This window comes from Ciona robusta, chromosome 11, assembly GCF_009617815.1.
Source record: "Ciona robusta chromosome 11, ASM961781v2".
Classification (NCBI taxonomy): domain Eukaryota; kingdom Metazoa; phylum Chordata; class Ascidiacea; order Phlebobranchia; family Cionidae; genus Ciona; species Ciona robusta.
In genome coordinates, this window is record NC_143245.1 from 7,757,730 (window position 1) to 7,782,477 (window position 24,748).

The 24,748-nt window shown below is 35.2% G+C and overlaps 4 protein-coding genes across 13 annotated transcripts; all 4 read left to right on the forward strand.

Annotated features, from left to right (window-relative positions):
- The first annotated feature begins 13 nt into the window (after nucleotides 1-13).
- Nucleotides 14-7,594, forward strand: LOC149729026 (melatonin receptor type 1A-like). 2 transcript variants are annotated; one of them, XR_016385958.1, is made up of 9 exons: nucleotides 14-2,885; nucleotides 3,674-3,822; nucleotides 4,673-4,804; nucleotides 5,064-5,192; nucleotides 5,514-5,727; nucleotides 5,958-6,079; nucleotides 6,433-6,559; nucleotides 6,623-6,686; nucleotides 7,245-7,594. XR_016385958.1 is itself a non-coding variant. In XM_089887564.1 (8 exons), the coding sequence occupies exons 1-8, from the start codon at nucleotides 2,652-2,654 to the stop codon at nucleotides 7,350-7,352; spliced, it is 1,152 nt and encodes a 383-aa protein (XP_089743690.1). In that variant the 5' UTR covers nucleotides 14-2,651; the 3' UTR covers nucleotides 7,353-7,594. The 2 variants fall into 2 exon arrangements, 1 of the variants encoding a protein (XP_089743690.1); XM_089887564.1 differs by lacking the exon at nucleotides 6,433-6,559.
- A 344-nt stretch (nucleotides 7,595-7,938) lies between these two features.
- On the forward strand, nucleotides 7,939-15,874 carry LOC149729027 (melatonin receptor type 1B-like). Of its 2 annotated transcripts, XM_089887568.1 has the most exons (8): nucleotides 8,484-9,579; nucleotides 10,122-10,270; nucleotides 11,641-11,772; nucleotides 12,789-12,917; nucleotides 13,692-13,893; nucleotides 14,200-14,330; nucleotides 14,928-15,010; nucleotides 15,693-15,874. In XM_089887568.1, exons 1-7 carry the CDS (start codon nucleotides 9,343-9,345, stop codon nucleotides 14,992-14,994), a joined length of 1,047 nt encoding a protein of 348 aa, XP_089743694.1. In that variant the 5' UTR covers nucleotides 8,484-9,342; the 3' UTR covers nucleotides 14,995-15,010; nucleotides 15,693-15,874. The 2 variants fall into 2 exon arrangements, with proteins under 2 accessions (XP_089743695.1, XP_089743694.1); XM_089887569.1 differs by lacking the exon at nucleotides 14,200-14,330 and having other exon boundaries at nucleotides 7,939-9,579.
- Nucleotides 15,875-16,556: 682 nt separating this feature from the next.
- On the forward strand, nucleotides 16,557-24,623 carry LOC149729028 (uncharacterized). Of its 8 annotated transcripts, none has more exons than XM_089887552.1 (10): nucleotides 16,557-16,917; nucleotides 19,348-19,820; nucleotides 20,186-20,263; nucleotides 20,645-20,719; nucleotides 21,036-21,117; nucleotides 21,336-21,395; nucleotides 22,026-22,250; nucleotides 22,510-22,605; nucleotides 23,256-23,352; nucleotides 23,855-24,623. In XM_089887552.1, the coding sequence occupies exons 2-10, from the start codon at nucleotides 19,371-19,373 to the stop codon at nucleotides 23,967-23,969; spliced, it is 1,278 nt and encodes a 425-aa protein (XP_089743678.1). In that variant the 5' UTR covers nucleotides 16,557-16,917; nucleotides 19,348-19,370; the 3' UTR covers nucleotides 23,970-24,623. The 8 variants fall into 8 exon arrangements, with proteins under 8 accessions (XP_089743678.1, XP_089743679.1, XP_089743681.1 ...); XM_089887553.1 differs by having other exon boundaries at nucleotides 22,513-22,605; XM_089887555.1 differs by having other exon boundaries at nucleotides 22,026-22,241.
- On the forward strand, nucleotides 16,924-19,346 carry LOC149729029 (uncharacterized). The gene has a single exon (XM_089887539.1). The coding sequence runs from the start codon at nucleotides 17,464-17,466 to the stop codon at nucleotides 18,985-18,987; it is 1,524 nt and encodes a 507-aa protein (XP_089743665.1). The 5' UTR covers nucleotides 16,924-17,463; the 3' UTR covers nucleotides 18,988-19,346.
- Nucleotides 24,624-24,748: the final 125 nt, after the last annotated feature.

Consider the following 24,748-nt stretch of genomic DNA (forward strand, 5'->3'; position numbering starts at 1 on the left):
AACGAATTATAAAACCGTATCCTCACAAACTCCCATAGACCATTGATTTTTAAATAGAAAAAAATGTTACGTAGCTAATTTAATAAATGAACAACATTTTTCTCTGTTCAGCAACGAAGGTCGGAGTAGTTTAAAAGCGAAAATACAGGAAGTAGCGTTAAACCATACAACGATATGAATAAAATAATTTTCAAAACTTGTCCGGTAAAATTTGGTGTCTAACTTAATCTTTCTCCTCTTTTTTTAAACATAATTTTCACTCCACACATTTATGATGAACTATAGTTTTTCCCTTAAAATCACATGTTTTATTTCATTTACCATTTTTCCTTTTTTTATTTTATTTACCAAGTTTTTTTTTTTTTTATTTACCAAGTTTTCTACTAAAGCTAAATAAGGTGCATCATTTTCGTGTTTCGTATTTGAATAACATGCATTGCATCAGTTCTCATAAATAAGCCATTATGTCCACATGCGAAACTACCTGTTGCATAACCGATAACATTGATTGTTTTTCCCAACACGAAACAATAGTCAGTACAAAAGTCGCCGGCACTTTAAAACGCCATGTTGATTACGTAATAAAGGTTTTCCACATAAATTCTAGATTGTCCTCGTCGCCTCAGTTGATTACCTGCGTTTTTGCACGGACGTTGACCTGACTGTTGTCGCTGAGTTTTACTTTGGTATAGTTTAGTGTATATAGGGAAGTTTCTGAGCAGTTGTGCAAGTTACTTTTAGTTTGAAAAGACTTTAACATTTGTTAGTTTAGTTTACGAATATGTTATGTTTTCTTTCTAAATGATTGCGTGCAAGTTACTTTTGGCTTAACATAACTTTTAACCCAAAGACCCGAGATTTATAATACACGGAAGAATAGTTGAATGAATATATATTACTTTACCTTCGTGTAGTGAGGCAACTACAGTCGTTATAACACGGCTGTTCTGTTTCATACATCTCGTGCGCGCTTATATGAGTCACCACGTATATAAGTTTGTTGTTAATTTGTATTCTCGGTAAAATAAACATCCGTATATATTTATTATAACCCATCTGTGTGCAAATGATAAACCGCATTTCGTTTCTGACATTTGCGATAAAAAAACCGAGGAGCTTTTGTTTACCAATCATCAGCTGCTTCACTGTAGTGATATAGATCAGACTTTAACCAAAATTAGGATAAGTAAATACATGTATTATATAGAATTTAGTCTAGTGTTGTTGTATAGTAGGGTGGGAAAAATGGGACACCCTTTTATTCTATTTTCCTGTCCCGTTTGGTAGTAAGCAAAGAACATTCACGTAATTATAAAACCGACTTCCATAGACCGTTTTTATTTGGTTAAAACACGATCAGTATATTTGGATACTATGTGCAAAAGGTGTAAAAAAACAACGATATCTTTGGGAATGTTCTTTGTTTACTACTAAATGGGACGAGAAAATAGAGTTAAAGGGTGCCCCATCTCCCCCACACTACTGTCTGTATATACTGTATTAGTAAAACAAATACAAGCTTATAAACAAACAGTTTCAGCACAACTGCGATATATGTAACAGCAGAAGCCTAATGCTGTGATGAATATAAACGTTTCAAAACGTCAACATTTCGCAAAACAGTGACGAGCAAGTGCATGTAATCACCATGAAAATTGCGCAACGGAATCTGTGATACACGTTATGTTATGGTCGCTTATTCAACTCAGTTTGGTGTTTATTGCTGCACGTTGAGGTGTAGACAGCGTGAGATTTTTGGGCGCTGTTCAATGCGCGTTTTCACACAAGTTATTAAATATTTATCGGTAATGATTTCGGGTTATATTGTGAACGAGTTCATACTTGATCTCGTTTCACCCGCTGTAGCGGTTGTGGCGTTACTTTTCTCAGTATCACAATATTGTTTAAGGTGAAAACAATTTACAGCAGATTAAGTTACGTAAAATAACATGGGTTATGACGTAATCATTACGTCACTTTGACATATAGGTTATTTACGCAGGAAACGAACGAAGTGTTCTAGATAGTGCAGAGAATTTGTTCTTGGAAATGTTTTGATAATTAAGCTATCACTATAATACAAGCATTTACAAACAGCATACGCGCTGTAACTATATGTTGTACAACGCTGGCGGAGCTTCAGAATTATATGTATTAAGATAGTTTAGTGAGACAGGCAGTAATATCAGGAATAATATGTTTACTAACGGTTTTATATCGAAAAAAATTGGCAAAAAAAACCGGAAAGTAACGAATCAAACGGCAGTCGTGTTATAGCAAAATATAGAAGTTTCAGAATGTTTGTTTTGTTACATGCATTAATTATATAATCTGTGACCTTTGTAAAGCAGGCAACCAGCTGACGCGTTATTTGAGTAACGTAAATAATAGAACACATGTTATAGAGTAGGGTGAGAAAGATGGGACACAATTTTATTCCATTTTATTGTCCCATTTTGAACAATTATTGACCGTCAATAATTGTTCAAAACACAATCAGGATATTTGGATATTATGTGCTAAAGGTGTCCTATCTTACCCCACCCTATACACTATATATTTGAATATCCACATAAGAATTCAGAGCTCACGCCCATGCACGAAATTATAATCTTACTTTCTCCATAACAGACACCACTCTATAGTTAAATATGGAGACCGATGCGTTAGATTTAACCAACATAAGCGACTCAACTACGTTAGACCCCAACCCATGGTCTACGAGACCCCTCGCACAACAGATCGTTGAAATGATTTATCTGGTGATCGTCATGACAGTTGGATCGATCGGGAACATGTTAGTGGTCGCTGCTATCGTGATTAGGAAGAAAGTTCATGTTTATGGAAACATTTTCATCATAAACCTCGCTGTGGCTGATCTTATGGTGAGTTATGGCATTGAAATTGAGGTGTATATGAGAAGACACACATGTTGTAACTCGACAGTGAGCATAAGTGTATGAATACACCATGTGTGTCTGGTGTATAAGAAGACGCCCGTGCTATAACTTGACAGTGAGCATGAGGTGTATGAATACAATAAGTTAACTAATCTAGAAAATCTTTTCTACATCAAAAACTCTCCTTTTTACATTTTAAAAAGATTCGTGCCAAGCCACATTAACGACTACACGACTTTTAATTAAACGTTTTAATCGTGTGTTCGCAGCGACGGCTTCATGCGCGGCAAAACCTTAGAAACTATGATTGCTTGACCTATCACTAAACTAAGCTACAATTGTTTTAAGCAGGCGTTCGCGATTATATACTGCGTGGTCACGTATACAGAACACGTAGTGCGCATTACATAGTTGAGAAGGAATGAACAAATAAGTAAATGTTATATAACGTTCATTAAAATTTCCGAGAAATATGTGGACGCCGATAAGGGCAAACCAGACCGTAGCGGTCAAGGGTTTAAACAAAGGGCTATTATGTCCACCACAGTAGGATAGGCAGCTTAGGTTTTTCAGCTAAATAGTCTATTCTAGGAGGGGGGCACCTTTGCACATAATATCTAATTATCCTATTTGTAATTTAAACAATTAACAACGGTCTCTGGAAGCCGTGTGGATACAGGTTTATACGTCTTTGAATGTTCTTTGCTTACTACCAAATGGGACCAGAAATAGAATGAAAAGATGTCCCATCTTACCCCTATATAAATACACAGGTGGTCATGGTACTGGTACCAAGCGTACTCTCCAACGTCATAGCGAACGAGAACACCCTACCAGATATCCCGTGTCGTATTATCGGTTTCATGATGTCTGTGACGTGTTCATGTTCAATCCATAACCTCACAGCAGTCTCAGTAAACAGGTAAATAACTATTTGTGAAAACAACAATTCGTGCCTAAACCCCAAGTTCCATGTCTGTCTCGCTGTAGGACGCCATCCATTCATATATATTAAACTATTTTACCTTCTTTGCCTGGATTCGAACCCTGTAACTTACAGGAGAATGACTTTATTAGTGCATGTTTTAGGGTGTCATGCCTTTTATTATATTGGTATTTATGTTATAACCATAAGCCTGTAACCATTAGGTAATTGGTTCAAGGCTCGTCGCTGCTACCATTGTGGGCGTATGTGTCCTTGGGCAAGACACTTAACGACAATTGCTCCAACCCAGTGGTCACTAATGGGTTGTCCAAATTATCAGCCATACATAAAAAAAAATGAAAAAATTCCCAAAAAAATAATCACCCAAGTAACATACATGGTAACTCGTAAGCTGGCACGAGGTGTTAAACCCGTGTGATAACGACTGTCGTTTTCCTTTTTTAAAGTAATTACATTCATATATACATTTATTCATTCATTCAGATGATTGTGTTTTAAACAATTAACATCGGTCTACGTGAGAATACGGTTTTATAATTCTTTAAACGATGTTGTTTAGTTCCAAATGGGACGAGAAAATAGAATGCACCTGTGTCCCATTTTTTCCCACCCTAATGTATATACACTGTTTCTAATGTTTGTTAAATTTGATAATTTTTGCCTTTTTATTTTATTTTCAAATCTCTGAGAGAAGAATAAATAAATAATAAACCACAGAATAACAACATGGGTTCACTCGTACCCCCATGTATTCCTAACTATGATCCCATGGAAAATCACACACGTAACCTCGAATATTAATTTTTAATTCGACGTAAATTTCCAGATACTGGGCTGTAGTTCGGTCATCGTCGTATTCCAGGGTATTCTCAAATAGGAACACGGTGATATTCGTTATTGCTATTTGGTTGTGGTCGATCATTCTATTCGTACCTTCAATACCTCTGACGGGGAAGCCGTAAGTTTGTAACCTTGTAAGAGAGATGGGACACCTTTAACGCATAATATCTAAATATCCTGATGGAGTTTTAAACAATTAACAGCAGTCTATAAGAGTCTTGAGGATACGGTTTAATAATTCTTTGAGTGTTCTTTGTTTACTACCAAATGGGACGATAAAATAAAATAAAAATGTGTCCCATCTTTCCCACCCTACTATATATCAACCCTATTTAAAAGATAAAAATATGGTATTAATAAAATTAAATTCTATCCAGATACGATCCAAAGATCATGGAATGTTTGTGGGACGACCAGTTCTCACGCTTGTACACAGTTGTTCTGGTTGTTGTTGTGATTATGTTCCCGCTGATAACTATCTGTGTATGCTACTGGAAACTGTACAAGTAGGCGTGGAAAAATTTGCATACAAATATTTAGTTCTAAGTTTTCTTAGAACAAACAATATTACGTAATCTAACGAGTATAACATTATTGACGACTTGTAAGAGATCTCCTATCGTCTCCATGATAGCTCGACACTGCCACATTGTGGGCGTATGTGTCCTTGGACAGGACACTTAACAGCAATTGCTATAACTAAATAGTTCTTTGTAGACTTTTTAATTTTTTTAGCAACGAAAAATTTACCTCATACAAAAAATACGTCATATCGAAAACCTTACGTCACGATTTTGGATTTGTTTCAACATAAACATCTTATACAGGAACGTTCGTAAAGGGGGAGTGTGGTTCAGAAAGCAACAAGAATCCACTCGTGTGCGGCAACCGATCAAGAAAAATGATAGCCATGTTTATAGAAGAGAAATTCGACTTTTGAAGACATTGGCGGTTGCTATCCTTGCTTATGTTATATGTTGGCTGCCTTACGGGATGTGTATTATAATTGATCCAATCAATATACCAGCGCTACCCAAGAAAGTAAGATATAACAGAGTGGGAAAGATGGGAAACATTTTTATTTTATTTTCTTGTACAATTTGGTAAACAAAAAAATATTAAAACCGTATCCTCACGACTCCCAAGTTTTATAATTTCGATTTTATAATTCTGTTAATGTTTTTTGTTTACCAGCAAATGCGATGATATCCACCATAAATTTATGAAGATAGGGTCGTTGATGTATTTGAGTTAAACTTTATATTTTGCAGATCTTCGGGTGGATGGCGTTCACAAACTCGTCTGTAAACTTCGTGATATACGGGGTCATGAACCCTAGCTATAGAAGGGGGTATGTGGAAGTCATACGGAAGATATGCAATAAAGCAGAGAAGTAAGCTATATTACTATTTATATGTATAGTAGGGCGGGGGAGATGGGACACCTTTTCATTCTAATTTCTCTTACCAACTGTTAGTAAACTAAGAAATTTCAAAGAATAATAAAATCGTATCCTCACGACTCCCTTAGACTGTTGTTTAAAACACGATCGGAATATTTGGACAGTATGTGTTCAAGGTGTCCTATCCTCCCCCCACCCTATACTATACTATCTTCTTTCGCTAAGTCTTTCTGGTTTAAGAGTTTGGCAAATCATTGTAAACGCTGTGGTATCAAAACAACCGTTTGACAGCTTCGGAATTTAAGTGCTTTAAAAATTACGAAAAAAAAACAATTTTAAAACAGAAGGAATTTTTCCGATGTTATATCGTCACAAGAAAAGCAAGAATCGCAAAAGCCGCGTTGTGTTTCTATTATTCATGTACCGCGACCCCGCAAGGATTAACGCTGACCCGGGATAATCCTTTAAAAAGTTGAGAGCTAGCAATGCAGGTATATATATTGATGTCGTTATTTTACTCTTTTTTATTTCCAGATACCCTGCAAGCAAGGGCAGCGACTTCTCTAACAATTCTTTTCGAAACTCGACGTTAATTACGGTAAATATGAACCCGAATTATTCCGCATTTTTAACCTGATATGCTTCAACACGACCTTTATACGATTTCGTCATTATTTGCAAAAGGAAGAGATTTCTACCTAGTAGCATGGGGGGAGACGAGACACTTTTAGCGCATAATATCTAAACATCTTTTTGAATGTCGTTTGTTTACTTCCAAAAGAGACGAGAAAATAAAGGAAAAAGGTGTTCCATCTTTCCCCACCCTACTATACCTCCTTGTTCACGTAAAGTTAAGTGGGAACCATTTTAATGGCTGAATGTTTCACACATGTTTAAAGCTAGGAATGCGAACTTGTACAAGGAACCGAAATTCCAAGTTCCTACCCTATTGTTCAACTCTTAGAGTGGGGTAAGATGGAACATGTGTTATTCTTCTTTACTGTCCCATTTGGTTGTAAACAACTAAAACGACTTCAAAATAACACTGTTGTTTGTTCGAAATACAATAAGGAAATATTTCAAGTGCTAACAGTATCCCATCTTACCCTACAGTTACTATATATTTATTATCGCAAACAACGTTTCTCATCTACAGAACTTTCAACGGACAACATTAGATAAAGCGGGGACGAATAAACGAACACCGTTAGCCGTAAAATGTCTTCGCCCAAGCCCAGCCAAGATCGGGATCGTTTCATCTTGAAATATTTGCTGACGTCACGATTATTGTGGACCAAGTTAAAACAAGTGTTGATGACGTTTGGTTTTACTATTGAAGTCGCAGGTTTTATTACTTCACCTGGAGAACTTTATTTAGAAAATACAATAACACCTTCTACGTCACGGAATGTAACACGTTATGGATGTATTGCGAAAACTATAAAACACCTTCTATATAAAGTTAAATACTTGGTGAATTTTCGCAGTAAAATATTTTAAAATGTGTTGAATGATTCACCTAAAAGCGCAAAAACAATTGAATCGCAGACCTATCAAAGCGACGAACCAACAAAGCAATTACAGACTTGTTTTTCTAGTTATTGCCTTACAAGGTTAATCCAGTAACGCGCCATAAATAATGTACAAGTCAATTGATACGGAAGATTCGGTAAGACTGGAAAGAATACGAATCTTGTATTACAAGATTAGGAAACGTTCGATCCGTATTTTTCTCTCCTTCTATATAGGTAAGATCCTACAGCGAGCAAGGGACCTGTGAGTTAGACCAAAGTTGGCTCTTTCTGTTTCATAGTTTCGTTTTAGTGCTCATTAACGTATAATAAGAAGTCACCCATGTTATAACTTGACAGTGAGCAGGGGGTGTATAAGAAGACACTCGTGTTAAAACTAGTGAGCATGAGGTGCGACATAACAAAACTGCCGATTCCGAACCATTTTCCACTTGAACGCAAATACAAACGCAGAACCGGCCATGTTGTAACATACGGTGTAGATAGGTTTGCATTTTAATAAATGATAATATAAACGATCGCCATACAAGGACAATTGCGTTTCATTATCGCTCACACTTGCTGCTAATGGTAATCGACTTCGTGGTTTGGCTTTTAAATATTCATTACCGACGTATGCATTAACTACTTATGTACAAATACATACATAATGCTTCCTAATGCTTAAATGATGTAAACTAAGGTATACAGTACGTGGGGTTAATAGCAAAGCATTGTTGCCCGAATTCGCGTATTTAATGACGTCAGCACAGTCGGGCACGTGACGTAATCTTAATCAGCATTTTCGCGCCGCGGTGGGAGTCATTTCTCGTCTTTTCTCTTTTTACTTCCCTTTCTCGTTTTAGTCAAAACAAGCAAATAAGAAATCGAGTTTACTTTATTTAAACAGCGAGACGAGATTCGTGCTTTGAATACTCAGGAACCTTCGCGTTAGAGGTAGCGGATTTTGGCCGATTTAAAAATCGCATTTGCTGTTGATACAACAGCTTATAAGCGATGAGGTGCACATGTAATATTGATATTGCAAAGGTTATAAATAGAAATGTATTTTGTTTTAGATTTAGTAACAAATCTTTCAAGATTAGGTTAAGATTAGGTTAACTTAAGATGCGTGTTTAATTGCGTTATTGTTGTTGTATAGCAGGGTGGAGAAGATATAGGACACCTTTTTATTCTATTTTCTCGTCCCTATTTGGTAGTAAATAAAGACCATTTAATAAATTATAAAACTGTATCCTTGCGACTCCCATAGACCGTTGTAAATTGTTTAAAACAAGATCAGGATATTTGGGTATTATGTGGTAAGGTGTCCCGTCTTACCCCACAGTACTATATGTGTGGACACCCATTTGCTCATTGGTAGCATTGCGTTTATGGTGACTTGTCGGCATCTACGTCAATACAGACAACCGCCGACGTTTATATGGGTCGTTTATAAACTTGTTTAGTAGACAGTCACACGTTTATTCGTTCATTGTGTATTTACAAATCGAACATTATGCTCATTTCACTTATAATGTATTTCTGCTAAATCAGAAAACGTTATGTTATTGTTTTATAAAAAATGTTTCTCGTTAGAATAACTGTTCGTTCGTCGCTATATCCCGTATTTTCGTTTTAACTTTTTTAATCGTTACTACCGTAATTGAAGAGTCATATAAAAGTAATAGTTTTTATTATTACGTTTATTTACAGTATTGCTGTGGTTAGGATTCCACAAGCATGGATAATTTATTAAACGCAACAGTAGGCCCTAACTTAAGTGCAACAACCGCCAACCCCAACCCATGGTATGGAATATACGGGTTCCAACGAACAATAGAAATCGTATATCTTGTGTGCATTATATTGCTCGGAACACTTGGTAATATGCTGGTGATTTGTTCAATTAAATCGGTGAGCCGGACGCACGTCAGTGGGAACATCTTTATCGTCAATCTTGCTGTCGCTGATTTATTGGTAAGAGAAAGAAAACTTAAGTAAATTGTCTTAAAACCAGCGTATTTTAAATATATTTTTTAAATAAAAAACAACTTAGGTAAAATTGTCTAAAACTTAGCGAATTGTAAATATATACAGCTGGGTCAGATGGATACCGTTAGCTCATAGTTACCCATATTTTAAAACGTATTGTTTTTAACAATTAATCAGTAACCTGTTTATTGACATTCGTGACCTGAAAGAAGTGTTAAAAACATTGTATACGCCATTGTATTGTATAGTGAGTTTATCATCGCGCAGAAAATCACACCAGATGTAAAACACGCGCGTTACGCACTACGTCACACAAGTACGTGTTACGTAATTGCGTCACGCTTACGTAACAATGCGGCCAAACGTAAACCGGATGTTAAGGAAACTTCCAGCTCGCGTGACGTCATGTCTGTGACGTCGATTCCGTGTTTCTTAATTTTGGGCATGTTTTGCGTTACAAAATTTAACTTTTAGTTAAATAAAAATTAGTAATAAAACACAGTTTTAAAACCTCTTATATTATTCAGGTAACTGCCGTACTGGTACCTTGTGTATTGGCCAACGTCATCGCCACCGAAAATACTCTGCCCAACTTCGCTTGTCGTGTGGTTGCGTTCCTAATGTCGACAGCTTGTGCTTGTTCAATACACAGTCTTGCAGCAATCGCAATAAACAGGTATTAGTTACATGTATGTAATTTTAGATGTAGAGTACTGTGGGGGAAGATGGGACACCTTTGTCGCATAATATCCAAATACCCTGATCGTGTTTTGAACAATTAACAACGGTCTATGAAAGTCATAAGAATATATGTTTATAATTCTTTCAATTTTCTTTGTTTACGACCAAATGGAACGAGAAAATAGAATAAAAATGTGTCCCATCTTACCCCAATCTACTATATGTGTTATAAGTTTAGGTGTATAATAATAATATATGTTGTTACCGCCAAGTATATACTATAAGTCTGGAAAAGGGCGTTTCGAATTTTGTTTTTGTGATCTTTAAAGACCGACGTTTTGTCTACCACGACGAGACATCTTCAGGGGGTATAGCGTTAAGTTTTTTGACGAATGGCATAATACATAATATTTTGGTTTAGCAGTCAAGATTTTTATACTTTATTTCTAAAGTAGTTACTGCTACAATGTCATTAACGACTCTGATTTTCATGTCAATTCCGATCGCTTTCGTTGTTTTAAGTAATTTGACCTTAGTTGTTAAGCAAAAATCACGTTAAAATTCAATAACGTATCGTAGATATATATGTGTGTAAACACTCGGACGATATTTTTGCTTTGAACCACTACACTATTTCGATTTAGAAAACGCTCAATTGTTCTGTGTGCTCGATTTAGTCTTGTTTAATCTATTATAATATTGTGTGTATAAAACAGCTGTGTTTAAACGGCAATTTTCCTGATCATTCTAGATTTTGTATAACGAACCCATTATAAGCTTGGTAACAATATAAAATACTTGCGATTATAACCATATTATTACGTTTACGATAAAGTTATGTTTTTGTTTACGTTTTCTTTCTCTTGCAGTGTGTTTATTGTTGACATTATAATGCAACTGTATGATTGCCTTACTATAAAGTAAACACTATATGTGTATTTTATCTAATTAGAACTTTAATATTGTTTAAGTAAATGCTATTTACTTTAATGTATACCAGGGTAGGGGGAGATGGGACACCTTTAGCATATAATATCCAAAACTCTTGATGGTGTTTTAAACAATTAACGACGGTTTATGGAAGTCGTGAGGATATAGTTTTATAATTCTTTGAATGTTCTTTGTTTACTACTAAATGGGACGAGAAAATAGAGCGAAAAAGTGTCCCATCTTTCCCCACCCTGTACTGCATATTGTATTGCCTATATGACGTACAACGGTCACGTCTTTTATCCAAGGTGGTATTTTTTACTGTTCCAACAACTGCTGTTTCACGATTACTTCTTGTGTTTTTGACTTTGTGAACTTTCCCGTTCTTCGTTACCGTGACCGAAGAGACAAAATAAGTTTCATTTTGTTTCTCAGGTATTGGGCGATCGTTCGTCCGTGTTCGTACCCGCGTGTCTTTTCAAAGAAGAACACCCGTATCATGGTATGTGGGATATGGGTGTGGACTTGCATTCCTTTCGTTCCTGCTATAATGCTAGCTGAACAACCGTGAGTGTAAATTATATATATGACTATATTCTTATACACCAGACACACATGGTGTGTTCATACACCTCATGCTCACTGTCGAGTTATAACGTGGGTGTCTTTTTATACACCAGACACACATGATATATTCATTCACCTCATGCTCACTGTCGAGTTATAACATGGGTGTCTTCTTATACACCAGACAAACATGGTGTATTCATTCACCTCATGTTCACTGTCCAGTTATAACATGGGTGTCTTCTTATACACCAGACACACATGGTGTATTCATTCACCTCATGCTCACTGTCCAGTTATAACATGGGTGTCTTCTTACACACCAGACACACATGGTGTATTCATACACCTCATGCTCACTGTCGAGTTATAACATGGGTGTCTTCTTATACACCAGACAAACATGGTGTATTCATTCACCTCATGTTCACTGTCGAGTTATAACATGGGTGTCTTCTTATACACCAGACAAACATGGTGTATTCATTCACCTCATGTTTACTGTCGAGTTATAACATGGGTGTCTTCTTATACACCAGACAAACATGGTGTATTCATTCACCTCATGTTCACTGTCGAGTTATAACATGGGTGTCTTCTTATACACCAGACACACATGGTGTATTCATTCACCTCATGCTTACTGTCGAGTTATAACATGGGTGTATTCTTATAAACTATATACACATGGTGTATTCATATAGCAGGGTCGGGGAAGATGTAAAACCTTTTCTCTATTCCCATCATCCCATTTGGTAGTAAACAAAGAACATTTATTAAACCGCATTCTCACCACTCCTGTAGTCCGTTGATGATTATTTAAAACACGATCAGGTATTTGGATATTATGTGCTAAAGGTGTCCCGTCTTCCCCCAACCTACTAAACTTCATGCTCGCTGTTAAGCTAAAACTTACCCTAAAAAAAACGAATTAAAAATACCTTTAAACTGTCCTCCCCGGGAATCGAACCCAACACTTCCATATCTTAAACTTAACATTGGCTCCTTATCTCCAGGTATGATTACATGATAATGGAATGCTTATGGGACGACAAGTTCTCCAACTCTTACACAATAAGCTTGGTTGCTCTCTTGATGGTCGTACCCTTTATCGTTATTTGTCTCTGCTATGAAAGACTATACCAGTGAGTATAAATAATGTATTGGCTAATGCAATAAACCTACATGGCCTTAAACCCTGGGTCCGGGTGTTGGGATAATGTGGCAAATATGGCTTAAATCTCTGAGCTGGTAAAAACTGGTCTTCGGGTGAAAACTGATCCAAATTTCCGGGTGTTTGTTTAGTGGGATATAAGGGTAAATTTGGCCTATAAGTCCCAGCTGGGTGTTGGGTTAAGGTGGCTGTACACAGTATCCGGCGTGCGAATTCGCTTGCGAAGCCGTATGCAAACCCATTACCGAGTTCCGCACGCGGCAGCGAAATCCGGACAAAACAGACAAAACGGACTAATTCCGGATACTGTGTACAGCCATCTTTTATTCGGGCAAATATTCAACTACAGTCTTTTTTTCTTTTAATATGAAGTCTATACAAGTGTCCTTGTTTAACCACCGGCGTTAATGTGAAAACATCGTATTTGCCTTCTTTTGTTTCAAATTGATGGCGGTTATGACTTAGTTATCAGAAACTCCGCATAATCCCCTAAAGGCAATGATTGAATTTTTTTGCTGCCCGAAACAATTATTTTCTTTCAAAATAATAGCGGCTTATAGGCTGCCCAATTCCGAAACAAATTAATATAAGCATGCAATAATAATAATTTGACTTTCCAAAATATCTTAACTTGTCGGCGAGCCAGCAAAATTAACTAGCGACCAATTTAGATCTTACCCCAAAGGTTTGAAAAGTACTGTCTAACTTAATACAGAAAAGGTTTATTATTTCATTTTTAATCCAGCATCGTTAAAAAGAGATCAAAATGGTTAATGGCACAAGGATCGTTGGAAAACAATACGACTATGACGGAGGCTGCGCTCGATCGAGATATACGGTTGCTGAAAACCGTTGCAGTAATTATAACCGCGTACATGTTGTTTTGGATGCCGTATGGTGTGATGATCATAGCAGGCAAATTATATATTCCACCGGTTGCTAAAAAGGTATAAATGTTGTTGTTTTAATAAAAGTTTAGCCTATGGACAAAAAATTATAGTCATAAAATGACGTCAAACTTGTTCTATTTTCTGAAACTTTTAAACACTTGTGTACGTCACTCCAACCCATTTCTCTTTGATGGGTTGTCTTAATTGACAAGCATACCGTAAAAATCTTTCCAAAATATCCGCCCACAAGTTACATACGTATAGTAACTCGTAAGCGGCTGGAGTGTGTAGGAACACAAGTATTATAACGTTGCCTTGCTGATAAATAAGTTCCAATCATTCAATCGTTCGCATTCTATACAGATTATAGGTTGGATGGCGTTCTCAAACTCTGCTGTCAACTTTATAATATACGGTGTCATGAACAAATCTTCACGGGAGAATTATAAACATTTCCTTATTCGTTTGTTACGAGGGGAATTCTGTGGGAAAGCGTGAGTATTTTTAATTGTAATTGAGATTAAACTTTTGAAGATGAATACCGTTAGCACATAAAATCTCAGGTTTCGTAATCGTATTTTTAACAACTAACAGCGCGTTTTAGTTGTGTGAGAATATGATTATTGGGAATGGGACGAGAAATAGAATGAAAAGGTGTCCCATTTTAACCTAACCCATTATATATTAATATTTAAGTAAAACTTTATTAATACAGCTCTTGAAGTGGCATTTGAACGTTATCTTGTTTTTAAATCATAAATAGTACGGCGGGGGAGGACGAGACACCTTTTAGCACATAATATCCAAATATCCTGAACGTGTTTTAAACAAATAACAACGGTATATGGGAGTCGTGAGGATATAGTTTTATAATTCTTCGAGTGTTCTTTGTTTACTACTAAATGGGACAAGAAAATAGACTTAAAAAGTGTCCCACCCTCCCCCACTCTGCTGTATATATTAAAAATTAGGTCAAACTTATTAAGCTACAGCACTTGAAGTGGCATTTGAACGTTATCTTGTTTTAAAATTATATATTCCCTATATTACTATAAACGAATAACCGATCTATTATTTCATGCCATCTACAGAAAGCCCCCCACACCAAACATAAAGCGTATATACGATGAACAGTCCAGCAGGGCAACGGAAGTTTAACACACAAGCTACCATGGTAAGTTTGCTCATCTCTATGCAGTGTATTCTATTATTTGTGGGGTCGAGGCCCTTTAATTTTTGGAATAATTTTGGAACAAATGTCTAACAATACTTTTAAAAAGGGACAAGATAACATTGTTTCGTGTTTCTATTGTATTGCATTTCATTACGTTTTAAATAACATGGCGTTTTTCAATAAAATCAAGATTACAAACATATGAAGCATTTTCTTTATTTGGATTGCAATAATATAAAGTACAAAAGGTATAGTAGGGTGGGGGAAGAGAGGACACCTTTAATACATAATATCCAAATAGCCTGATCGTGTTTTAAACAATTAATAACGGTCTGTGGAAGTCGTGAGGATACGGTTCTATAATTCATTGAATGTTCTTTGTTTACTACCAAATGGAAAGAGAAAACTAAACGAAAAGGTGTCCCATCTTCCCCCACTCTACTATATAAATTTGCTTGAATAGGTTGTGTTATCCATTTAAGTATGAAATAAAACATTGCATCTTTTATTGCGACTCATTTTATGTTTATTTTTTGGGCCATTTGTTACATATATATAACAATATATTTTTTGTTTAATATGTCTTTGAGAATACGGGAACATCGTTATTCTATCAACGCTTTACGTTATATGTAATCGATTCGACCTATTGTTATTTTCTATTATTATTTTTCCAATACAGGTTGAATCTCGACGCGAAAAACAACTTGTTCATAAACTGAACGTGGTATAACTGCAGAACAAACTTCAATTTTGTTTACATTGCATTAACTGTGATTTTTACGCTAAGAGTTCTTTCTATTTAAGTTCTGTCTTGTTTTTTTTTACAAAATAAACGACCAGACTATTGGTGGGTCAAAACAGTTTGTTGGCTTATTTTGAATCGTCTATTTTTGCGTCAAATACGAGTCATAGCACGGTAATAAGGTTAATAAGTCACAAACGGTGTGTTTATATCCCAGTTCACATAAGGTACATATATCACGGCGTTATATTCTCATATTAGACGTCATACTAAATGCTTTGTCTTAAAGTACAAAGGTCCTTTGTTACATTTCACTTCTCGTGTTCATCACGGCATAAATGACGTTTAATAATTGCCTGTAGGTAATGTCTATAAGTATACGCAGTTTGGCCTGATTATGCATTTCACCTCACAGCGCAATTTCAACCATTTTGCTTCAATATCTTAGCAGTAGAAAATTCTGCTTTACAGGCTTTTTATTGGCCTGAGAATAATGTAATTGACTTGTCAGCACCAGCCACACGTCACGTATACCGCGGCTGTCTTAAATGTAATAAATAGTGGAATAATCCATAAAAGGTTACCCGTTCGATTAGCTGCATCGAGAAAAATCTGTAAGCTGTTCGATGTGTAATCGGTATTTAGGATAAATGGCGCACGCAAAATGGTAATGACACATTAAAGATAAATAGGTATTTAGACATTTCTAATGCAGATGTGTTTCAAATACAGATGTTTTTGTTGTTCAAAACACTTGCGTGTTGTTAGTATAAATGAAAACCCGTATTGAAGATTGTCATTTTGGTGTTTAAACTTAGAGCGTATACGGCAGGACAAAAGGAGTTTTTTTATGAACTAAGATGACAATATATGTTAGTTGTAGGGAAAAATAGATACATGTATGTTGGGAACATTTTTATAGCAGTAGTTTTCAAAAATTGTTCAGACAATTTTCCGCTAAAATGCCCCCTAAATTGACAAAATGCTCCCGAACACCGTCTAGCGGTAACGGAAATTGAAGTTTTGTAAACAAACTTTAATTTTAGAAACACATGTTACATGTGCAAACAAGGGCGGTTAAAAGGTTTAGTTTTAAACTTCTACCGAAAATTAACTTTACTTATCTTGACCACCGAACAGTTTGTGCAAGGAATTTTAAAATGTAAGTTTGTTTTATTTTTTTGTATATAAACATTTAACAAGGTGTATGACCGCTGGAAGCGGTTTAAGTATTTTAAATTTTCATTAATTTATTAAAGAAAAAAAAAAATAATTTTGCCATAGGTAAATTAATCATCTTTTTAACAAGTCAGAATGTGTAAATTTTTAGAAAGTAAATTACTAACGATTTACACGAGTTATTGATTGGTGCTGGTGAAGTAAAGGCCATTTTAACGTAAAATTATTATTTACATTTTTTGTGAACCAGTATTTATGTCACAATGGTTACAAATTAACAATCGTATTAAGGAAAAGTGACAATTTATTCAAAGGCCGTAAGTTTTATTCAAAGTAGTAATAACTCGTAACGATGCGTGATGATTCATACATCCTGCTTACATCACAATACTGCAGTGTGATGCAGCTTACTCATTCATATATATGTGTGGTGTCACTGCGTGGGGGTTAATGTGAATTATTCAAGGATGTGTATGCATTGTACTGGTGTTGGTTGTACTGGGAGCTCAGAAGTTATAATATCAAAAATATGAAGTTAAATATTGAGATTTTAATTGCGCTTGTGTTAATATTTTGTATTGATGCGTCAATTTCAAAGTTACAAGCATTTGACACAGCTTGGTGCGAAGTAACAAGTTTACGAGGAGCTTCTTATGACAGTTTTGTTAAATTTAACACAACAAATGAATCCTGTGTGTCGTGTGGTAACGTGACAGCTGTTTACAATCGCTCCTGGCTTCCCGCGATGTCTTGCTGTGGTGGGACTTTACAGCGAAGTGAAAATTGCCGTACAAGTTTAGAAGCCACATGTGATTCCACGAGGGCAATCCGAGAAACCTCGTTGTGTGATGGAATAAAGGATTGTTTAGATGGAAGAGATGAAGCTTTGTGTACGAGCTGCAGTGGACAAGAACGAGACAAATTCCGATGCAGTCACTTTCAGTGTGTTGAGTTGGATCAACTTTGTGATGGAAAAAAAGATTGTTTTAACGGCCTCGATGAGACTTTCTGTTTGTATTCATATGGGTTTTGTGCTGGCTTCCGTTGTATTAGTGAAGTTATTGTAAGTGAAGTCAGTTATAAAATTGAAAGCTGTATTGAAGCAAAACAAGTATGTGATGCAAAGAAAGACTGTTTGAATGGTTTAGATGAATTGAATTGTGTTCAATTTACTCAAAGTGGTTTTCAATGTTCCAATACATCAACAATACCTGCTCAACAGGTTTGTGATGGAACAATGCAATGCGATTCTAAACAAGACGAGAACAACTGTTACCAGTGGAGCCAATGGGGCAGATGGTCACAGTGCAAAAAAGATAGTATTTCAAATCATACGAAAAGTTATAAAGAACGAAAAAGGAAATGTGTGAGTCCTTATACAGGATATCGGCAGAAATGTTTGGGTGAACAGTACAATAGATGGGATGTTTCATGTACTGTAAATAATACAGTAACAACTGCTAGCACTACAACTGTAGTAAGCACACATAGGGGACTTAGTGATACTATTAAAGCCATCATATCACTCAGTACTGTGTTGGGGGTGATTGTTATACTTGGAGGGTTATATTTTATAATTTCAACTTTACGTCGGCAACATTATCGTCGTAAATACCCCCTGCCGCACGTCGAGTATGCACCGTCTGTGGAACTGGACAGCCATGTCAGTGAAATCTCCAACTCACAAGTTCAGTATCGAGATTCTGGGACCAATTTTAGAACCAGTTGGTTTCCGCAAAACTCAATGAAGCCATCTCCGTCTATCGTGCTTGTATCAGCAGAACGGGAGGTTGTGTTAAACCCTTTGTACCATATAGAACCTAAACCTAACAACTCAATGAGTTTGCTACAACCTGTGATAAAGAGATTGTCGTCAGCAAGCCATGACAGTCAGGATATCAAGCAACTGAATAGGCTTGGTAAGGTGGACGCACAAACTGATAGTTTGTTGATGGATGTGGAAGATATTGAACAAGAATTCAATGGAAAACTCGTGATTGTTCAAACTGACAACTCTATTAAAGTGTTGGCAAATGAAAATGTGGATAAATAAATTAATATAAATCAGTTGAGATTGAAATAATAAATGCTCTTATAATTCTTGCATTAATATAGTGAAGAATGCATGTTTGTATCATTATTACGCCAATCACCATTTTACTTTTATTACAATATCAGATATATTAAATAGCTCTTTATTTGAGCAACCTCTCATTAAAGCTTAATTACAAATGCATAGAATGATAAATGGCCATATAAATGTTAAATTCAATGTTTAAAAGTTTTAAAGCCCCACTGTATGTTACATTGTAGATGAAACAGACATTGTATTTATATATACCGCCAACATACTTACACAACATTTCACTATATTTTCCGTAATTTTTGAGTTTTAATATTTTTATTTTGATAGAGGAAGCATAGGTTGTTAAAAACATGTTTGTTTCTTGGGAAAGCATTGGAGGATATTTGCTCATATTTGGTGGATTGAATGTGGTTGTGTTAACCATTTTCATCATACTTGCAACTCATTATAAATTCTCCAAACCAAATGCCACCAATAGTAAAGAAAATGCTCCTGAAAAAGAAGTAAAAGAAAAAAATGAGATTTGTGAGAATGAGAAAAAGGAAGAAAAAGAAGCAAGTAAAAAAGGGGAAAAGAAAAGGGAAGAAAGAGAAGATAACGAAAACGAAGAAGAGAAAAAAGAAGAGAGAGAAGCAGATGAAAAAGAAGAAGATTCTTCGAAGGGAGTTGAAAAAGAAGTTGCTTCACTTGCACGCTTATGTGGCTACTCTGCTGGCCACATGAAAGAGTTATCACAATGCGCTTTATTTTTCCAAAAGTTTAGTGAAGAACAAGATAAAATAACTTTTGGTCGAAACAGGGTAAATATTGTTTTTAGTTTTACTTTCAATACTTTGATTCTCAGTTTATTTGTAAGTTAAGAATGGATTTAGGAATCAGTAAGCTTCAACATCTGGTGAGGTCCATGGAGCAGAACCCTGGGAGTTGGCGTAATAGACCAACTTCCCAGATCCCATTGTTTGCCTCACTGTAGGACTTAACCACATAGAATAGAAGTTAAATATTACTTATAAATTCTTCTGAAAGATTGATTAAAAAATTGTTGAAAAGTACTGTGTAGTAAAATGGTATATATACTTTCAGCAGTTATATACCATTTCCTACGATTATATCATTTTGGGCTGTAAATATTCTTGTCCGGTTTTACCCCCTACTATGTTTTCAGAACCAACAACAGAATAATATTTCCCCTAGAGAAGCGGGGAATAATGTTGATCATCCAGATATTGACGAGGAGGAAGAAGTAAGTTTAAGTTTATTACAAACATTCTTTGTTTTTGTATGTTAGTGTTTTGTAGTATTTGACTCTAACTGTTTTTCGTAACAACATTCGTCCAACTAACTCATAGTTATAAGCACCTTTTTAGGGTTAGACCCACATTTACAGAATTTATATACGTAAAATTGTATGCTGTTTCAACCGTTATTGTCACAACTAAAACAAGACTTATTGTTGTAATCCAACTTTTAAATTAACAGAGGCATAAAAAGGTCAGATGTTGTTAAAGAAAAACAGGTCTAAAATATATATAATGGGTATGGGGTTTATCAAACTAAGTTATGTAAAACAAAAACAAGAAATACAGATTTTGAATTCGAGTTCATTGAAACGTTTCCTCCCCAGGTTGATATATCGGATCTTGATGTTGATGACATCAGCATTGAGGAAGATAATGATGATTGTGACATCAGCGCTGAGGTAACAAATGTCATTATTACATTAAAATATTAAACATTAGGTTCATCAATCCAGTAGTCATGGTCAACCGAAATGTAAACTGTTTTTTTTTGTCTTAAATTGTTTATCTTTTTTCACCCTCCTGTTAGGCACTTGCATGCCGTTGTAACTGTTAAACCAAAATGTAAAACTTCTGCTTTGATTTGACTCTTTCCTCTTATTTTTCCAAAATATTTAGGTTTAAAAGTAGCGGGAATATATATATCTTAATATGTCTTAGTACAGTATTCCGAGTACTTGATTCTGAAATTATTATTTATAAAATTAAACATTTCAGGCGATGGCCGATATAGAAGCGGAGATGATGAACTCCAGCATTATAATGGCTCCAACTTCGGAAGAAGAAAACACTTCTAAAGGTTTGAAGTTTTATTCACTAACTAGTATAGGAGTTTAAGTTGAATAAAAACAGGGGTGTTTGTTGCAGCCAATCTTTTGTATCCCAGTCGCATAAAATAGTATTTTAGTTAAATATCCGTACAATAAGGATTCAAACCTTAAGTTATTGAAAAATTAGGGAAAAGTTATTTTTTTATTCTGTTATTATGTTGTAATTTACAAAAGAATTTTTTTACAGAGAGTAACCTTGCACCAGAGAAAAATGTGGAAAAAGTTTCAAACATTTTGGAAAAAGAAGGTTTGTAGTAAAAATGCTGCAGAACTGTTTAGTCAACTAAATTTATTTAGTAAAGTTGTTAAAACATATAAATCTGGTCAGGGCTTACTCAGGGGTTTACGAGGTCTACTTTATAATAGGTGTCTATACAAACAAGCAGAGCCAAAGTATTTTGCATTCACCGCATTAATCAATGAGGTTTCTTATGTTTGACAACTTTAGGTTAAACTATTATAGATTTTAACAATGTCACAGCACAGATTTTTGCAAAAATTAAAAAAAACTTGACTCTTATTAGCCGCATGGTTTAGTACAAATCGTATTGGCCCGAGTATATTCATTTTTTAGCTAGACTTAGATGATTGTGGTGAGACTTAAGGTGACTGTACACAGTACTTCGCTTGCGAAGTTGTATGCATTTTCGCTCGTAAGCAATTCGCTTGCGAAGTCGTATGCAAACCCATTACCGAGTTTCGCATGCGGCAGCAAAATCTGGAAGAAACCGACAAAACAGACAAAATCTGGATACTGTGTACAGCCACCTTTAGATGTATTTTGTGGACTTTGTGGTAGGTGAACGTAAAAGGCAACCAAAAGTTTAAAAACCACCTATGGCTGCTTGTCTATATTGTTTAGTACAAATTGTAACAGTGCAAGAAGTTGTGAATAACGCTGTGTTGGATGCTCTCACTGAGGTTGGGATCGAGGGTTTATGTGAAGTAGATGAAACAGAGGATATCGAGGTTGTAGAAGTGGTGGAGAATGTAGAAGAGGAAGAAGATGGGGAATCTTCAGCTGCAGGAGATGTGCTGGGTTTACAAAGAAAAGAAAAAGGCAAGGATGTAGAAAGCAAAGGGAAGAGCAAAAGTATGCAAAGTTAGTAATGAGTAAAGTGAGCAAGGTTAATCATTATGTTTAGCAGAATGAGTGAGTTTTTTAGAGAGTAACTTACTAGCATATTATATAAATTAAATGCATTTTTAATGTAAAATGTTTATTTACATTTTTGTGTATCAGTATTTATGCCACATTGACTACAATTGGTTAAACGAAAAGTAATAATTTAATAAAAAGTCAAAGTAGTAATAACCTCTCACAGTGTATGATGATTCATACATCAAGCTTACATGTTTAGCAGATGCCGGACAAAAAGTGGAGGAGATGGTTAAGTTATATGTGGATAAATTGGTAGAAAGAGCAGAGGTTGAGGCAAGAACACAGATGACGAGAGGTTAGTTGATTTAAGTTGGTAGCAAGTTTAGTTTATAGAAATATCTAATATTTTGCTTATCTGTGTGGTAGTAGTTTACTTGCTGTCTCGTCTCGTTACATTTCTGGCTCTTTATTTATGCTGCTTGCGCCGAGTAATTAACGCTTGTGTTGTGCTCACAGTCACCAGTTAGTTTAGTTGACACTGCAGTATAGTTATGTTGTACAGCGTTTACTTTAGGTTTATTATGATGTATTATATTGTTATTATATGTTCATAGATATCCATCGTTTTAGTTTGTTAAAGCCAAATATAAAAAGGTTACTTTATCACAATCTTCTTAATAAGTTATGACTTGTTTTATTTATTTTTATTTTTTTGTAATTCATAGATTTTATTTAAAATAATGTAACTTGTTTAACTCTGCATGGCGGGGTAATATCTGTAACCGGTAAACTTAAGGCTGCTTTGATTACCCTTACGCCACAGCGCCAGATTTTGATACAAATATCTGCTCATCTAATTTAGTGTGAACACAAAAGGTTAATACTTAATAGATAATATGCCAACAATGTTAAAAACTTGGTGAACAAAATTCATTTCTAATGTTAGTAGAAAAGTTCACACAATGTTAAAAACTTAACACAATAGTTTTTAATCCCCCCCCCCAGATAAGAGAGAGAGCATTTCCACCCACCCTTCTCCTTTCAACAATTTACACGAAGCTGCTTCAGCTCTAAGCTCAGATGAAGTGAATGAAGAAAGAAGGTATTTATGTTGTTTCTATTGGAATAAATGTTGTTTCTATTGGAACAAATGTTGTGTCTATTGGAACAAATGTTGTTTCTATTGGAACAAATGTTGTTTCTATTGGAACAAATGTTGTTTCTATTGGAAGAAATGTTTTTTCTATTGCAACAAATGTTGTTTTTATTGCAACAAATGTTGTTTCTATTGGAAAAAATGTTGATTCTATTAGAAAAAATGTTGTTTCCATTACAATAAATGTTGATAATTTGATTCCATTGTAACAAATGTTGTTTCTAGTAGTTTTTACCTACGGTGTGTTTCAACGTCTGTCATTTGCTGCTAAATTCTTATTCTTCGTTGTTTTTATTGATTCAAAGATTAATAACATGTTGTTTGTGACAGTATATAAAATATTCAATATCTTTTCCTAATAAAAAAAGTATCGGGATATTAACTTTTATCATAAAATACACTTTATGGTTAATATTATTCAAAATTTCTTTTTTACCAAACATTGCAGAGTACAAGAAGAACAGTTGAGCAACATACTAGAAGTGATGCAACAAAATCCTGACATGTTCGGACGAATGTCAGAAGATGAAATAAACAAACAAGTTAATCTATATTGCATCTAACGTGAGCATCCAACTTTGGTTTTAGCATTTCACAGCATTCTGAAAGTCTCTGTGCACTTGTTTATCAACAGACATGTTTCAGTATAGAATCCAGGAGATAAATATGAATGACAATTATAAATGATGTTGAAAGTGACCCCCGTTAGCATTAATACAGGCTTGGACTCTTTTTATTTTGTTTCTAAACACCTCAATTAGCTGCTCCCTTCGCATAGCCTAAATAAATGCTGTTATGAAATTCTTAGAACAGTGCACAGTGACTTTTCGAACACCGTGTATATATATATATATATGACTGTAATAGCTCTAGATGTTAGCTTACTGTATCAGGATAATGCACACGCCCTATTACTTTATGCCAGTTACCTTAACTTATGTATTGCCACAATATGCATATAACTCTATGGTGAAAATAATGTGTTTCATACTAGCAGTAATACCTGCCACATCGTTGGTTCTTATTTCATATATTAGCACCTACAGCCTAGAACTGCTTGCCATGTTTAAGTTGCTATTCATATAACGATACTATGTGTTAAACCACTGCTGTTACACAAGTTACAAAATCTATTTTTTATACTTTTCGTTCATTTTTGTTATTTTGCTTTTGTATTTCTGTAGTGTTTGTTAAATAAAAAAGTAGGTGTTGTTAAACTGGCTCAGAGATATTGGGTTTAAATAAGGTGATATCAGTTAAGTAGAAGTAATATGAACACCAGAAGGTAAGGAGTCCAAGTCCAAAGCATGGTAGTAATTGAGACTGCAGTTCTGAAAGTAAA